Source organism: Leopardus geoffroyi, chromosome A1, assembly GCF_018350155.1.
Source record: "Leopardus geoffroyi isolate Oge1 chromosome A1, O.geoffroyi_Oge1_pat1.0, whole genome shotgun sequence".
Taxonomy (NCBI): domain Eukaryota; kingdom Metazoa; phylum Chordata; class Mammalia; order Carnivora; family Felidae; genus Leopardus; species Leopardus geoffroyi.
In genome coordinates, this window is record NC_059326.1 from 122,535,693 (window position 1) to 122,554,245 (window position 18,553).

At 40.2% G+C, this 18,553-nt stretch overlaps 1 protein-coding gene across 3 annotated transcripts in view; it reads left to right on the plus strand.

Moving 5' to 3' along the window:
* Positions 1-18,553, plus strand: part of STK32A (serine/threonine kinase 32A) — a 133,483-nt gene that overhangs the window by 98,220 nt on the left and 16,710 nt on the right. For all 3 annotated transcript variants that reach the window (XM_045492998.1, XM_045493008.1, XM_045492989.1), the window contains exons 8-11: positions 9,125-9,222; positions 13,921-14,037; positions 16,721-16,846; positions 18,306-18,434. In XM_045492998.1, coding sequence (XP_045348954.1) covers positions 9,125-9,222; positions 13,921-14,037; positions 16,721-16,846; positions 18,306-18,434 — 470 coding nt within the window. The remainder of the gene's footprint in view (positions 1-9,124; positions 9,223-13,920; positions 14,038-16,720; positions 16,847-18,305; positions 18,435-18,553) is intronic.

The window sequence follows — 18,553 nt, forward strand, 5'->3', positions numbered from 1 at the left end:
TAGGACAGCTTCTACCCACTTCCTAACAAAGAATAGTAGTGGATTGAATAAATGTCTACTAATTGCCTCTATGTGCTTAGCAGGGTATCAGGTACAGGTGACTCTGCAGTGAGCAAAACACACAGTATCTCCAGCTCATAGAGCTTACATTCTAGTGAGAAGAGTTTCAACAAATAGAATCAAATAGAAGTTAAATGCAGTAACAAATCAGATGGTAATAAGTGACATAAGTATTACTCTACCCGTCATTTGCATATCCCTACATTACATACGTAGGGCTGTAAAGTTCACACAGTGCCTCCCCCTTGCTATTTTGCTTTTAGTTTTAACACCACGACAAACCCATGAGTTCTCCTTTTGAAAGATGGAGAACTGGATTTTTCCTGAAGATTCAAAATATACCCAGAGGGAGACTAAAAGGCTAAGGTTAGGTGCCGAAATTGTCAACAAGGTCTCACATTTAGTTATGTTAACACTCACAAATTACTGCACATGGTAAGTGCTGTTGTTGGAGATGGCATCTGTGTGTAGACACCAATCTGGCTGAATTAGCCCTTTCTCTCCCCTCCACCCCCAGAGATGTAAAGACAGAACTATGGCCCTTTCCCCAAAAGTGTTCAGCAAGAGGGACTTTTCCCTTCTTCCCACTATTCCCAAGACAGGTGAGTCAGACCTCAAGAGAATTGTCTGTAATGTCTGTGTGCAGCTGTGAGAATAGTGACCTGGTTTTCCAGTCTTAGTCAATGTCTGGTTCATCACTGCACTTGCTGACTGCTCCTGGTACTAATGGAGCCTGAGCTATCCCTGGGGGGTTGATAAGTTTGGAGTTCAGTCTTCCTGGGGACCATAACATCAGGAGACAGATAGGTAGCAGTGTGTGAGTGTGTGTTGGGGTGAGGGATATGGATTAGCCACAGGATGGGATCCAGTAGACTAGAGGGAGGGAGGTTCCTGTCAGCGTGGCTTACTAGAAAACCACCAGTTCTAGTAGTGCTCAACTATACCAGAATCTTGGAGGTGACGCCCAAGGGTAGGGTCATTTAAAAGCTCTTCAGGTAATGCTGCCGTGTAGCCAGAGTTGAGAAGCTCTGTCACGGATCATGAGCCAGGTCGGGTACTAGAAGCAACTAAAGAGAGATCACCCTGGGGCGGGGACAGAGCATTTGTGTTAGGATTGCTGTGCCTCCAGTATCCTTCTTCCTTGTCCTAAAATAAATGGTACTTTCTAGGAAAAGGGAGAAGGGATATGAGAGACAGATTGGCTGTCTCCACATCAGGATGGCTGAATCCAGCTGCGTGACATGGGGAGGCTCTGGATCAGATACGACATTAGTCTTTAAATTCGTAGGACTGCATTTTAAAGTATCTGAAGTAGATGTTTTAATAAGCAAACAGAATTTAAATGTTTCAAGCCACAGACTGCACTATCTTTGAGGGAGCCCCCTACCCAACAAAAATGGGAAGATAGACACTGCATAGTTCTTGGCAACTGATAAAAGGATAAACACTATGCTTCTACCCTAATTAGTTGAGATGCTTAGAACAGATGATGCCGCTGGTTAAACCAGTGGAATTAGGAGGTAGAACGAACTGTACTGACTAGATATGGTCAGAGTAATTTATGAGCAAAAAATCTGAACTTGAAATCAAGGGTAAGAGCAAAGCCACTTCTTTTAATATCTCATTCTCTTCCTCGTGTAACTAGAGAGAGGAAAAGAAAACCCCCACATGCAGGGCCACCTCACTTTCCAAGAGAAAGAAATCCTCTATGGGAAAAAATGAGTCTTCTTTTAGATGATATTTGAACAACAAGAAATGTCCTGGCTTCCTATTACCAGTGGGGGGAATAAATCTCCTTTGTCACTTCTAAAATAATGGACACATATAATTCAGCCTATTTTCTGCTTAAAACCCACAGTACTCAGATGATAAAAGGGAATATCTGAGCCTGCTGGTCTGATGAATTTATTCTGCAGGTTTCCTGGGTTTCCATATTAAGGGCTATTTTCTTGGAGCCAAATCAGAATGTGCATCTGGGTTTTCTAGGCCTGGTTTCCATGGTGAGAGGAGTAAAGGGAGGCTACCCTTCATTTCTCTCCCCAGTGATTTTAAATACAATATCCGTATAATTTAATTCTCCTCAAATTTGGCATTTCGAGTCCTTTTACAACCCAGAGCTAGGAAATTGGAATGCATTCAAGGTTCTCTACGCCTCTCCACCTTCACCCTTATAATTAACAATTACTAATATTTATTGAAAGCTTTCTATGGGCCAGACAATGTGTTAAACGTTTAACATTCATTTACTCACTTATTTTTTCTTGACGACTCTATGAGGCAGACTATAATTATCACCATTTTACAATGAGGAAATAAGAAGCTAAGTAATTTGCCCAATATCACATGGCTAATCATTTAAAAAAAAAAAAAAGCCTACACTTAAAGTAAGCTCTGTCTGACTTTAGAAAGTCGAGCTTGTCCCTGAGAGAGAGAGATAAAGGGAGAAATTATTTTTAGAAATTGTGGTCCTTAAAAGGTTGTAAGTCAATTTAGGGAAGCCAGACTCGTAGAAGTGTTTCCTGTATCATTAAAAATGAGAATCTGTTGGGGCCCCTAAGTGGCTCAGTCAGTTAAGCATCTGACTTCAGCTCAGGTCATGATCTCACACCTTGTGAGTTTGAGCCCCACAGCGGGCTCTGTGCTGACAGCTCAGAGCCTGGAGCCTGCTTGGGATTCTGTGCCCCTCTCTTGCTCTGCCTCTTCCCTGCTCATGCTCTATCTCTCTCTGTCTCAAGAATAAATAAAACATTTAGGGATGCTTGGGTGGCTCAGTCGGTTAAGTGTCCAACTTCAGCTGAAGTCAGATATCCCTGATCTCAGGATTCTTGAGTTTGAACCCTGAGTCGGGTTCTGTGCTGACAGCTCAGAGCCTGAAGCCTGCTTCAGATTCTGTGTCTCCCTCTCTCTCTGCCCTCCCCCATTCATGCTTTGTCTCTCTCTCTCTCAAAAATAAAATAAACAATAAAAAAAAAGAATAAAACATTAAAAAAAATGAGGATCTGTCATCCCTTAACTCTTTATCCAAAGGTTGCCCTTCCTTTGATTTTGGGGTAAGAGTCCTTCTAAGAGGTGTCATAGGTAGAAGTCTGCTTTTTCTTTTTGAAAACTATGTTCCAAATAATTTGGTAATATCTATGTAACAGACACGAGTACTCATTTTATAGTGCTCCTGTGGGAGCACAAAGGGGGGTAAATTGTACCCGTTTATAGTACTAATTTGCATTTATAGAAAGAAAAAATATTCTAAGGAGAAAGAAAGAAAACTAGGATGAATACTGATGATTATAGGAATATATGACATCTACTAAGAAGAGATGCTGGGCACATTACTGTATATAGCAGTTTCCTGGCTCTGGAAAGGCGAGGATGAACAGTCGGACAGTTCTGAACCACCTTCCCTTCAGAATCTTTTAGCTTCTTGTTCCCTTCTCTTCTTACTCACCCTCACTCCTACCTCTGTGTGAATATAACCCAGATCACTTACAGCTTAACCAATTAAAACATTCTTCTCTTTCCAATTAAAAACAAAGCAAATTCACTATGGCAAATGTGTAAAATGCTGATAAGCAAAAGGCAGTTAAATTAATCCATCTACTTGTAGATATTTATGCTTTCCTTCCAGACCTTTTTATCTGTGTGTACACACACACACATTTTTCTTTATTAAAAGTTGGATCATACTGAATTTTGTACCCTAAATTTTCACTTTATAATGTGATAGCAATAGAAAAATAAGCATTTATGATGGCCCAAGCACTTGCTAAGGTTTTAACATTTATTGTATCATTACATTCTCAAAGCAACCCTATGAAATAGGCTTACTATTATTCTGATTCCACAGATTAAAAAAAAAAATCAGGCCAGGAGAGAAAGTGACAAGAATACATCACACAGGAAGTAACAAAGTTAATGAAGTTAAACCCACGTCTAACAAATCTTGAGCCATGGCACTGATGGTGATAATGATGGTGAGGATGATTAAGATACAATATCTGACATTAACTGAGGTCTTCCTATGTACCAAGCACTGTTCCAAGTGCATGTATTACATTGTTTAAACTAAAACTTCCATGAGGTCAATACTCCGGTTGTTTCCACTTGAAACATGCAAGCTGAGAAATTAAGCACTTTCTCAAGGTGGAGTTAGGGATACAACTGTAAGGCTCAGAGTCTCAACTCTACTATGCTATGCAACCTCTCTGCCTCCATTCTATAAACCTGCCTCAGCCAGAAATGCAACTTGTTTCTCTCCAACTCCAGAATCTGGGTCTTCACGAATGATACTGCTTATTCTCCCATGCCCGTGTATATATAACTATCATTTTTAATGATCATGTGCTCCAGAATTAGAGGGCTGCATCAAATTTAACCAATTCCTCGTTATTGAATGTTGGGTTGTTTTTTTATTTTGAAATATGAATACTGACCCTTTATCAGATATGTCGTTTGTAAATATCTTCTCTCATTCCATAGTTTTGTTGATTTGTTCCTTCACTGTGCAGAAGCTTTTTATCTTGATAAAGTCACAATAGTTCATGTATGCTTTTGTTTCCCTTGCCTTCAGCAACATGCCTAGTTAAGTTGCTCCAGCCGAGGTCAAAGAGGTTGCTGTCTGTGTTCTTCTCTAGGATTTTGGTGGTTTCCTGTCTCACATGTAGGTCTTTCATCCACTTGAATTTATTTTCATGATTTGGTGTATGGTGTAAGAAAGTGGTCCAGTTTCATTAATCTGATAAAGGGTTAGTATCCAAAATCTATAAAGAATTTCTCAAACTCAACACCCAAAACACAAACAACCCAGTTAAGAAATGGGCAGAAGACATGAATAGACACTTTTCCAAAGAAGGCATCCAGATGGCTAACAGACACATGAAAAAATGCTCAACATCAATCATTATCAAGGAAATACAAATTAAAACCACAATGAGATACCACCTCACACCTGTCAGAATGGCTAAAATTAACAACACAAGAAACAAAAGGTGTTGGCAAGGAAGTAAAGAAAGGGGAACCCTCTTGTACTGTTGTTGGGAATGCAAACTGGTGCAGACACTCTGGAAAACATTATGGAGGTTCCTCAAAAAAGTTAAAAATAGAACTACCCTATGATTCAGCAATTGCACTATTAGGTGTTTACACAAAGGATACAAAACTACAGATTCAAAAGGGTACAGTGTCAACATTATCAATAATAGCCAAGCTATGGAGAGAGCCCAAACTATTTGAGAGAGCCCAGATGTCCATCGACTGATAGATGGATAAAGAAGATGTGGTATACATATACAACGGAATATTACTTAGCCATCAAAAAGAATGAAATCTTGCAATTTGCAATGACATGGATGGAGCTAGAGGGTATTATGCTAAGTGAAATGAGTCAGTCAGAAAAAGACAAATACATATTCTTTCACTCATATGTGGAATTTAAGAAACATAACAGATGAACATACGGGAATGGAGGCAGGAGGAGAGAGAGGGAAACAAACCAGAAGTGACTCTTAAAGATACAGAACAAACTGAGGATTAATGGAGGGAGGTGGGTGAGGGAGGGGCTAGATGGTGGATGGGCATTAATGAAGACACTTGTTGTGATAAGCACTTGGTGTTGAATGTAAACCTAAAACCAATATTGCACTGTATGCTAACTAAAATTTAAATTTAAAAAATACAAGTAAATTTGTAATAAAACTCCTATTAGCAGAAATAGGTCCTGTAGTTTATCTTTATGATAAATTACCATTCAAAGAATTCCTGGTCACTGGATATTTACTTACGTGTTAATGTGTTTCCTCCTGCAAATTTACACTGATTTCTATTCATTCATTCTGGAAGTGTCTGAGGATATTCACTTCCCTGCATTTTCAGCAGGGCTGAACAATGAATATCTTTAATCTTCCTGAAAAGATGATTTAAAATGATCCCTCATTATGATATTGATACTACACTTCTCTGACTTATTCTATAAATTGTCTGTGCATGCTCTTTGCTCATTTTCTATTAGGGTGTTAATATGTTTATCCTATCCTGATATTTCTTATTAATTATATAAAATAATATTTTATTAATTATATAAAAATTCTAGCCCCTTATATGTTCAGAATATTACAGGGTATCCTATGTGTTATAAATATGATATTCTAATTTTCCATTTACTATTATTCTTATGACATTTTTCATATAAAGAACTATTTTCTAATATCATCATACCATTGGTCTTTTTTATAGTTTTTACCTTTGATGCTAGTCTTAGTGGGACCTTCTTACCTCCAGATTTTGGATATGATTACCTCATATTTTTATTATTGTTATATTTTCACATTTTTCCTTATTCCAGTTACATATAATCCTGACTAAAGATGTGTCATAAGGATCTGACTTTGGTTTTTGTTAGATCATTACATTAAATAATTCTTTTGAGACAACATATCAAATAAGACCCTTTCATATTGATTTATAATATGTTCATCATAAACTAAATATCCTTATATACTAGTGTCTACATTATGTGGTTTTCAAATCTTAATTGTACCTTTATAATAATATTGAATACATGAGATGCAGGTCTATGTCTTTGTTTTCAGAAAACCTTTATTATTCACAGATTTTTTTGGTAGATGAAATTTAGACTATCTTTTGTAAGTTTCACTCATTATTTCTATTGCATTACATTTATGGATTAGGTTTTGGGCCCTTGCTTCTTCTTTATTTCTTGACCGAGAATCTAATATCTAGGTGTTCTAAAACCTGAAAACCAAATAATGGAAATCCAGATAGCAAATAGACACATTAAAATGTGTTCAGGCTTGTTAGTAGGCAGGAGGTTGCCAAGTTAAACCACAATGAAAGATCAGTACGCACTTAGTAGACTAGCAGAATTCAACGTTTATTCATTTTTGGGACAGAGAGAGACAGAGCATGAACAGGGGAGGGGCAGAGAGAGAGGGAGACACAGAGAGAGGGAAACAGGCTCCAGGCTCTGAGCCATCAGCCCAGAGCCCGACGCGGGGCTCGAACTCACGGACCGCAAGATCGTGACCTGGCTGAAGTCGGACGCTTAACCGACTGCGCCACCCAGGCGCCCCAGACTAGCAGAATTCAAAAAGTCAGCTAACACCAAGTGTGGGTAAGGACGCTGAGCAAAAAAACAAACCAAAACAAAACAAAACAAAAACCCTCTCATACACTGCTGGTCACGGTGTTAATTGGTACTACCACCAGGTTAAATATGTGAAGATGCGTGTCCTATCCCCAGCATCTCCCCCTGCAGGAATGTACCCTACAGATGTGTGGACTTTAAGGAGTCTTACACGTATAGGAATGTTCATGGCAGCGTTGTTCATAACACTCCCAAGTTGAAAACACCCAGATGTTAGGTATTCTCTTAGCACAATGGCCTATTTATCCCTCAGAGTTCTCTGCTACTTCTCTGAGATGCCTGTGGCTTGTCACCCAGGGGAGTATCTGACATGACAACTATGAGGTACTGATAAGGGAAAGGGGAAATAAAGCCCATTCCATCCAGGGGCGGGGGCGGGGGGGGCCGGACTGTGGGGTCAGGCTCATTGTCTCCTGAACTGCATGGAGACCTAGGACTTGCAGGAAGGATGCATTCACGAGTGGGAGATGAATGTACGAGGAATGAGGTCTGCCTAGTTCTGCTACCACAGGCTCTTCCCATTAGGGTCAGTCCTGGCACTCGTGACGTCAACATTCTGTCCACAGGATTTGGCTTCGGACTTGAGTACCTGGGTAGGTCAGCCCCGGTGCAGGCCCCATGTCACACCGGTTTCCTTTGTCCAGAGGCAACACCTTACTACCAGAGGCTCGGGTCAGCTGTGTATAGCTTTTGACAAGTAAAATCCCCATTCCTATGAACGTTTGCATCTCCAGAACGGGCACTGATGTTTGGAGCACTTTCTAGGTGCCAGGCACTGAACTGAGATTTTGGCATCTCATTTAATCTCTCACCTCTAGAAAGATCTCCTGCTTATTATTCTGACCTTGCTGATGAGGATTTCTCAACTTCAGGCAGCTGACTCGTTCAAGGTCAGAACAAGTGGTAAAGGCAGGTTTTGAACCCAGACAGCATGGCTCCAGAGCTAATAATTGCCACCATTGCTTGTTTACTTGACTCGTCATTATTTTTTCAACACGTTTTGTTGAGTGACTCTGCATGCCAGGTTCAATATGACACTAGAAATGTAGCAGTGAGCAAGACACTCTTGCCTTGTGCCTCATCCCTCACGAGTTAGGTGTGTTCCTGGAAGAGTATGGAGAAGGTCCACAGTGTGTCAAAGTGCTTAGAGAATGCATAACTAGTCTACGGCCAGACCACCCTGAATGCACCCGATCTCATCTGATCTCGGAAGCTAAGCAGGGTCGGGCCTGGTTAGTACTTGGATGGGAGAATGCATAACTAGGGGGTCACCAATGGGGGCCAAAATTGACTGTAGCTTTGCTTTGTTGTTGAAAGAGTCCTTTCAAACAACCATGTTACTAAGAGTGAGTTTCACACCTAATGAAAAACCTTACATCGTCCAGAATGTCGGCCCCCTCTCTCCCGCTCCCTCATCACCTGTAATAGCAGGCTGTAAATGCCGTCCTTGTGTCTTGTAACGACTCTGAGATGCAGAGGTAACCCGACGTATGGTGCACCAAATTCTAAGTGCGTTTGCAGAAGTAATACAAATAAAGGTCCTTTAGTACCAACCTTCCAAATCAAGACAACAAATATCATCTTCTCGGCCGTTTGAATTTTAGCATCATCTGAACATTTGAGGCCTTATGGGATCCAATTTTTAATAGGTATATGATATAAACGAGAGCAGAATTTGCCCATCAAGGTCTGTGCTTGCCCGTATGTGGGTTGATGAATTAGTCTACTGAGACTAGGAAATTAGACATTTTTGCCTGCTGTGAGCAATCAAGCAGTGGATGATAAACATCCAAACAGTGTTTATTCCTTTATTTACCCTGATAATGTGCCTTAGGAGGAACATGTTGGGAAAAGGGATCCGTTAATGGATCAGGGAATAAAACTTACCTGACTTCTCTGTGTTTTCAGCACCTGAGATGTTCAACTCCAGAAGAGAAACGGGCTATGCTTTTGCTGTTGACTGGTGGTCCCTGGGAGTGACGGCATATGAGCTCCTCAGAGGCCGGGTATGGGAGAATCGCAGTTTTCTTTGGTTCCTCTTCCGTCAAGTTTCCTTTTTAGAATGGAAGAATGGATTTTTTTTTTTTTTTTTTTTTTTTTTGCTAAACTCAAGCAGTTTGTTTGCAGGGTGAAAGCATTATGCCATGTGATGCTTGGGACTTCTGCACATTCACTCTCCCACATATGGAGCCAAGCATGTGAGTTAGTATTAAACGCAGATAAAATGAAATAATATGGATATTATAAACTGCCAGAGAGGGAAAATCAGTGCACCTCACTAAATAGCTTGTGTAAATATATTTGTTTGTTTAAAGAAAATCATTTGGTGTGACAGTACAGGACTCTAACATAGACATGCTTCCCTAAGGCAAGTGTGAATTATTAACACAACACAATTCATGCCCTGTCTTGTTGGTTCCTCTCTGTCATCAGGCCCCTGGGTTCTGAGTTCAGTGGAAAATGAGAGTGTTTCATTTTAAAGAAGACTTTCCTTAAACTAAGAAAATGCCTAGAGAGAATTTTGCCAAGAGAATATTTTTTCCCTCCCTCCCATATCATATTACCTCTGTGGTACTTCCCTGTGATGTGCTGTATTAACACTGTCAGATTCTCTTTTCTTGTCTTTCTTTCTTTCTTTCTTTCTTTCTTTCTTTCTTTCTTTCTTTCTTTCGTTTTGGAAAGTTGAAGGAAAGTTACTATTAGATTGTTGAATTTAAATCCACTCTGTCAAGTATTGCTCTGGTGAGTTTTTCAAGGCCTATCAATTTTTATGTTTTTATCTCTTCTATATTATTAGATTAAAAATTCATGAAAGGTGAAACATGTACCTTATACAGTTTAGTATTATTCCCAGTATTTAACTTTAGATAGATACATAACAGGTGTGTATTGAATGAATGGGGGAATAAGCCACTACATATCAATCTTGCCACATTCTCAGAAAGAATCGCCATGTAGGCTACAGGTAATTATGTTTCAAAATGCAGCTAATCACATTTAATTGCAACTATCAACACAACTAAGCCACAGAGGAAGGGTGCTAAACAATGATTTCCTCTACATTTACAAATTCTTGTTTACAGAAAGATACATGCCTCAAAGATATGCTTGACATCTCCGTGGTTTCTGAACTTCATTGCAGTCTTGGTGAATGGGTGGGTCTCTTAACTATTAACCTGCTTGGTCTGCCTTTTCTGCCTTTGTGTTATCCTTGTTAGGTTCTGATGGGTACACACACAGTTTTACACTAATTGTACATCCTTAGCTGCAACTAACTCTATTGCTTTTGTACTCCTGAAATATGACTATAATCACACCTCATTTTCTCCCATCTAATGTTTTACCTTTGCACCTTATGCATTCTTCATATTCTTGCTTTTATATGCTGCCAAAGAATTATTTCATATATCCTGTCATTGCATACTGTATTACTTTATAGTATATGTTCCATTGATTTAGGGGTGTTCAGTGGATATAAATATTTACAGGTTTTGTAAATAGACTATAGGCTTCACCAATGTAGAAATAATGTGTCTTATTCTTCATTGAATCCCCAGTGCCCAACAGAGGTGCTGGAACATCATGAGCATTCAATAAATATTTGGAAAATGAATAATATACAATTCTGGTAGCTGATGAATTAACATGGATTTAAAATTTTTGAACTAGAAAAATAAGTTATTTTTTAGGCAAAGATGATGATTGACTATTTTTAATAAGTGGACAGAACATGAGGATGTTTTTTAATACTAGCTTCAGTCACATGGCCTTCTAAAGTAAATGGAAAAAAAGCCCACTTAAACCAGTTAGTTGCCTGTGGCGTTCATCAGTTAATGTATTCATTTATCAAATCATGTTATGTTTCTAGCTGTCTGAGAAACAGTAAGTTTAGAAGCAGAAATGAAGAAAATTAGAAAAAAGAAAAGATGTATGTGCGCATGCATAGAATCCTGGAAGCTGAAGTGTGCCGAACGTGTCCCAGCTCTTAATGGTGTACATGGAATGAGTCACACGTAGTGACCCACATTGCCCTTGGCTAGCAAACAGCCAATAAGCATTGAGTATGGTGACCAGGTACCTAGCATTTCTTTTCTGAGATTGAGTTCCATGGGTTATTTCCACTATATTGTTACCAAGACAAATGAATTACCTATAGTCCTTTATTCAGTCTTGTGGGAAGAAAATACATACGACTGTGTATGTTTAGACCTTGGATAAAAGAAATAAAGTCTGGCCAGTCTCCTTTTTAGAGGTCAACTCCTAGCAGTCTGTGGTTCCCCAAGTAACTTGACGTTGATATACCATGTGCAGAGTTAAGCGTTTCTTCACGTCACCTCTATCCATGACTCACCTTGCTGTTCACTATTGACATTGGTATCCACCCTTGTTACCCGATGTTCAAGAGTGATGAAAATCTCTCTCCTGCATTGTGTGTGATATGTGTTAGCTGCTTTGTGGAGAATTTTACCCATGTTATGCGATTCAGTTTTTCCAACAATCTCACGTGGAGGTTTATTTTACAGATAAAGGAGCTTCATCTTACAGACGAAGGAATTGAAACTCCAATCGAGTGCCTTAATTTAGCACTCAATTCCTTTTTGCCTTCAAAGCTCAAACACTGAATTACATTACCTTTTTTTTCTGCCAAGTTTTTATTTAAATTCCAGTTAGTTGACATACAGCATAATATTAGCTTCGGGTATAGAATTTAGTGAATCACCACTTGTATACAACACCCAGTGCTCATCACGAGTGCCCTCCTTAATATCCATCACGTATTTAACCCATCTCCCCACCCACCTGTCCTCCAGTAACCACCAATTTGTTCTCTGTAGTTGAGAGTTTGTTGCTGGGGTTGCCATTATTTTTTACCCACTATCTTCATTTGTTTTGTTTCTTAAATTCCACATGAATGAAATCATATGGTATTTGTCTTTCTCTGACTTATTTCACTTAGGATGATACTCTCTAGCTCCATCCAAATCTTTGCGAATGGCATGATTTCATTCTTTTTGATGGCTGAGTAATATTCCTGTGTGTGTGTGTGTGTGTGTGTGTGTGTGTGTGTATATACTACTTCTTTAGCCATTCATCAGTCTGTGGACATTTGGGCTGTTTCCATAATTTGGCTATTGTTGATAATGCTGCTATAAATATGTGGGTGCATGTATCCCTCCCAATTAGTATTTTTGTATCTTTGGGGTAAATACCTAATAGTGCTATTGCTGAGTCATAGGGCAGTTCTATTTTTAACTTTTTGAGGAACCTCCATACTGTTTTCCAGAGTGGCTGCCCCAGTTTCCACTCCCAGCAAAAGTGTAAGAAGGTTCCCCTTTCTCTGCATCCTTGCCAACACCTGTTGTTTCCTGTGTTGTTAATTTTAGCCATTTTAACTGGTGTGAAGGTATATCTCATTGCAATTTTGATTTGTGTTTCCCTGATCATGAGTGATATGGAGTATCTTTTCATGTGTCTGTTAGCCATCTATAATTATGTTACTTTTTTTTTTTTTTTGGAGAGAAAGAAAGAGAACACGAGCAAGGGGAGGGGCAGACAGGGGGAAAGAGAGACAGAATCTTTCTTAAGCAGGCTCCATGGCTCTGTGCGGAGCCCAATGTGGGGCTCGCTCCTACAACCCTGGGATCATGACCTAAGCCGAAATCAAGGGTCGGATGCTCAACTGACTGAGTCACCTAGGCACCCCCTCCCCATTACATTACCTTTAAATACTGATTCAGAACAGGAAAAAAATAAACTTCTATTTCTTCCAATTTGTTTCATAGGCCCACAATCACTTATTAAGTATCTTGAAAGGGCCAGGCACTTAATAAATATACATGTCCATATTAACTATCCCATTGTTGGTTAATCTAATATGGCAATTTTGTCCATTCAACAAACATGTAATGAGCACCTGTTAGGTCCAATGGACGCACATATGAGTATGGGATAATCTCTGGCCCTAAGTAGCTCACAGTTCGCATAAAAGATAAAATCCCACAAATCTATTTTATGAAATAGAGAAATTAATATAGGTAAAGACTTCCCTCTAGTGGACAGCTGTGAAAAATATGACAAAGCCACTGTTTTGATTTCCCCCAAGTTAAATCTATAGAACTTGGTTCTCTCAGAAGTGAAAGTACTTTGCCTTATCATAAAATTCCCTACCCCTATCCATGGAACTAGCAACTTATAGCATTATGGACGGAGGATGAAGCTCTGTGGGTAACATTCTATCTTGAACTTATTATTGATTCAAACAAGTGCAAGGAAATGCAGAGTAAAATGCTGGATCTCCTTATAATCAACGTGTAAGGGACATTTTTTTTTTAAGTTCCATTTACTGAACACTTGTCCCATGTTTTATGTAAATACTTGTATAAGTTACCTTACAAAACAGTCCCAAATTGGTATCTCAGAGGTGGATTTAGCGTACAGGAATGTTTCATTTGGCCCAATGGACTTAGCTACTTCTAAAAATTCTGAGATTTCACAAGAAACTATAGATTTCTGGTGTCTTTTTTTTTTTTTTAAGAGAGCTGGCAACAGATCACATTTGCATATGAAAACAACAATCAGCTGGAAGGGATTAGAAAATGATACTGAGATTTTAGTCCTTGAATATTTAGCTCAGAAACATTTGCAAAGCAACATTTTTTCTTTCCTTATAAAAATGAAGACTCTTACTGCTTCTCTCCCCCAAGAGACCATACCATATTCGCTCCGGTGCGTCCAGCAAGGAAATCGCGCACATGTTTGAGACGGCTATTGTGGCTTACCCTTCTGCCTGGTCACAGCAAATGGTGTCACTACTTAAGAAGGTAAGAAGGAGGACTGCATGACAAAAGGAAGTGGTAAAAAGAAGCATGCTTTCTGGTTGGAGGGAAGAAGTTAGTCTGCAATACTGGAGGCAGTCATGACAATGTACATTTCTAGAGTGGGCTTTGCACCGAACAGCTTTCAAACACATGGTTTCATGAAGGCAACACAAGTGTCCTCTTGCTCAGCCATTTCAAACTCAACTATGTCCAAGATGAAGTCCCTGACCTCTGTCTCCTGGACTTTGTGTGATGTTCCCTTTCTCGGTGACTGGCCTCTGCATCCATCCAGTTATGGAAGCCAGAAACGAGAAATGATCCATCTCATCTCCCCCGTTTCCAATTCATCGCTAAGTTCTGTAATCTGATTTCGTAAATATCTCTTGAATCTGTCACTTCTCTTTATCTCTACTGCTATCCCCCCAGTCCTACTGCCATCACGTCCTGCCTTATAACTGGTTTGTCCTGTACACTTTTGCACACTCCAGTCTGTTCTCCCCCCTGCCACATAACGATCTGTTCAAAGCAAAATTAATTGTCTTCTCATTGTTCTCAGAAAAAAGATCAGAATCGTTGGTATGGTATAAAGGTTCTAAAGCCTTTAAGCCACTCAAGCCTTATTTTGGGCTTTTATTCCCCTTTTGACTACACATAAACTGCTTTTTCTCTTCTCCTTTTCCTCCCCCTCCTCACCAGCATCTGTCAATTTCCCACCACCAGACCTTTGCATTTGCTAGTCCCTCTGCCTGGAACAGTGCTCCCATCCCCAGCACTACCAGCTCCCTCCTTTATAAAAATCAGTGCTACTCACTGGGATTCATTGACTGGTTCAAGCTCATGCATTGCTTCCTACTGGTCCACAGGAAGTCCAGAAATTGAGAGAAGCCTTTAGAGATTGTTGTATCAGTTTGATACTGCTGATGCCTCTGAGTACATGGTCAGTGGACTCATCTCGTTGAACAGGGTGTAACACAAGTCACAAGTTGTGCATGGTGTAACTCTGCATATTAGCCGTGCCCAGTAAGACCATGTATGGATCTCACTGGATTGGAAATTAAAACAAACAGAAATAATTGGCCCTTCTATACAGTTTGAGAAGCACAGCTTTAGATTTCAGCTTAAATATCACTTCCTCAAGCAGCTTTCCTCTGTTATAAGCTCACATAGCAATATCTTTCCTTCATATCATTGTTTTTAATTTGAAACTATGCATTGCATGTGTGTGATTTTTGGGTTAATGATTATTGTCCTCTAAGCCACATGAGGAGGCAGCATGTCAGGCTTCTTCACCATGCTATCCTCGGCATCTAGCACAGAGTCTGACAGGTGGGAAAATCTGGTACTTGAATAAATGAGGTCCGTAGTGTCCGTCAGATTTTCCATGTTCACGGAAAAGATTAGTAGCAATTGTAGCAGCAGCTAAGTCGTATGTATTGAATGATTATATGGAACGAAGAATGAGGAGCCCCAGAGGATGCGCTTGGTTTTCTTCAAAGAGGGAAAATTACACAAGTCATGGCCAGTTAAGGACAAGAGCTTTGAGGGCCGAAGATTCATACTTGTACTTCTTGTCTTTGGGGTCAACTTCCCTGTTTTGGAATAGGGATATTGATAATGTCAAGAATAGTGGGGGCATTTTCCATAATCAGATTTTCCTCAGTTCCAAGAGAGCCCTTCTCACCCCACAATTACACCCTGATGATCCACAGCTATAGTCTCCAGGAATGTTCTCAAGGAGAACTGACGTTTCCCATTTGGGCCACAGGACTGATGTGATACTGGCTCTAAGTGGTTATGTGAGGGGAAAATCTTTAATCCCTGTTAGTAAACCCCAAACTGTAAACAGTAACCTTGGTTGCATCTTTGTCACACCCAGTATATTTTTATTAATTATTAATATTAACAGTTGCTATAATATTAATAGCAAGAATAATTGCTACTAATTATTAATAATTATTAAATATTTGATGATGAATTAGCAATATGAACAGCTAAAACTTTTAGTAGGAAATGAACTTCATTTATAGAAATGCATGAGCATTCACCACCTAATAAGAACAGACCTTCTCTTAGGTACTTTGTGTACATGGCTCATTTAATCCTAGCTACAACCTTATGAAATAGACAATTATCCCCTTCAATATATACTAAATGAAGATTGAGAGGACAAACTTGACCATAGTTAATAAAGTAGGGGAGTCAGGGGCACCTGGGTGGCTCAGTCGGTTGAGCTCCCGACTTGGGCACAGTTTGTGGGTTCGAGCCCCACGTCGGGCTCTGTGCTGACAGCTTGGAGCCTGCTTCAGATTCTGTGTCTCCCTCTCTCTCTGCCCCTCCCCCGCTCATGCTTTGTCTCTGTTTCTCAAAAATAAATAAATGTAAAAAATTTTTTTAAATAAATAAATAAAGTAGGGGAGTCAGGAATCAAAGGTATGTTTGACTCAGTAGGACAGTCTATTTTCACTCACCACACTGCAAACACCAACTTATAGCTTATTCTATTCATGCATTATCGCATTATTTATGTATGTATTACCTATACTATTTGTTTACAGGGTGAAGGAAGGGGGACGCTGCCTTGTTTCCTTCAGTTCTACACCTGAAACCTTTTTTAGAAGGAATTTGTATGATTTTTTGCCCCACTTTGACTTTCATGATGATCTTGATATTCGTATTCCGTTGGCAGCTACTTGAGCTGAATCCAGACCAACGATTCTCTCACTTGTCCGACGTTCAGAACTTCCCATATATGAATGACATGAACTGGGATGCAGTTTTGCAGAAGAGGCTTATTCCAGGTTTTATTCCTAATGTGAGTCAATCCTAACCAACCCATCACAACTCTCAGTCAGTTACACACAGAGTCTCATTAGATAACCTCACCGGTGTCCGAAGACAGCCCCACTCCTGTCTTACAGATGAGAAGATGGTAAATGGGCCACCAAAGTTCACGTGGCTAGCAAGTGGCCAAGTGGGATTCTAACCCAGGTCTATCTGTATCTGGAGTCCCAGCTCCTAACCATTTTTTGTGGCATGCTTCTACTGGAAGGAAGCTCTAGTCCTCCAAATAGTCATTCCCAGGAATTTTCTCGTCGAGGAAACAGTGTTTTCTCTGATTTCAAAGATATAGAAATTTGTGTCCATGGAGTTCTGTGAGTCACAGCATTGAAAATGTTGGATTTATTTTTAACATTCACCCCTCTTCCTTAGATGGTTCTCTGCCACAGAGCCATACTTGTAAGCACTAATAAGCTAAGGGAAATAATTCCCACTGGATGACTACCTGGCTGAGGGACATCTGTGGCCTTCTGCAGACTGCTGGTAAAGCTGGAGTCCAGAAGCTTCGGCCACAGGGCCCACATGAGGCCTCTAGCTTCCCTCTTCCAGTCTAATTCTACACATTCAGTATCAGGTAGATCAGCAGGATAATGAACTCCTAAAGGGGACAGTTGAGACAGTTCAGAGTTTTCTGTTCAGCCCAAGGGAGGCGCAAGCTGTGGGCTTGTGGGGTTGTGGTCTTTCATGTGCAAATAGAGGCATGGATGGGTGGGTCGGCTGAAGGTGCAAGGTGGGCGACACGAGTGGGCAGCGTGGTGGAGTTCTGGGGCGAGGAGTTGCTACCTCATGGAACAAGAGGGTAGGTCTAGATCTCAATTGGCCACGTTGCAGAATCTGGTAGGGGCAGGTGTACCTTGGCTGATGGACGCATGACACCATGGAGATCTAGACCCATCTCCTGTTGCTTCCGTGCTTCCTCCTACACACCACACCACAGCAATTAGCCATTGATGCTGCCGCAGGAGGGGTTCTACATATGATTCTCTGACTTTATTGTCAATCTGAATCACCTGGGGAGGTTGTTAAAAATGTACTTTCCTCAGCCTCATGTTCAGAAACGCTGACTCTGGAGGTCTGGCTGGGGAAATGAGAAGTTGGGCAAACAACTCAGGTGATTCTGATCTATGTGATCATTAGAACACACTTTGAGAAACCTAATTTACAAGCTCAAACTTTAGGAAGATAACTATTATTTGATCTCCTTTCTCACTCACTGAGGGCTCATGGGGAGTTTAGAAAATATACAAAATAGAAAATCAAAAAAGAGTATGAAAAACAATGCTGGCAATAAATTATCTGAAACCAAGGAGGAATCACAGCTCCTTATTCTTGGATGGGTCCATCAAAAGTAGGTGTTATTCTTGCCATTTGTCCTGGTGTATTTGTAGAATGATACAGAATCGAAGGAGTGAGCCAACTTGTCTTTCTTGCAGAAAGGCAGGCTGAATTGCGACCCCACCTTTGAACTTGAAGAAATGATTTTGGAGTCCAAACCTCTTCACAAGAAAAAGAAGCGCCTGGCCAAGAAGGAGAAGGAGATGAGGAAATGTGAATCCTCTCAGGTAAGCAGGTCCCCGCCAGACTCAGAGTCATGGGACTCTTCCTGATGGCCATGGTTTGTGGGAGAGCTTCTGGTGGGAGGTCCCCTCAACACGCCCCGTTTCTGCTTTGTGAATGCACA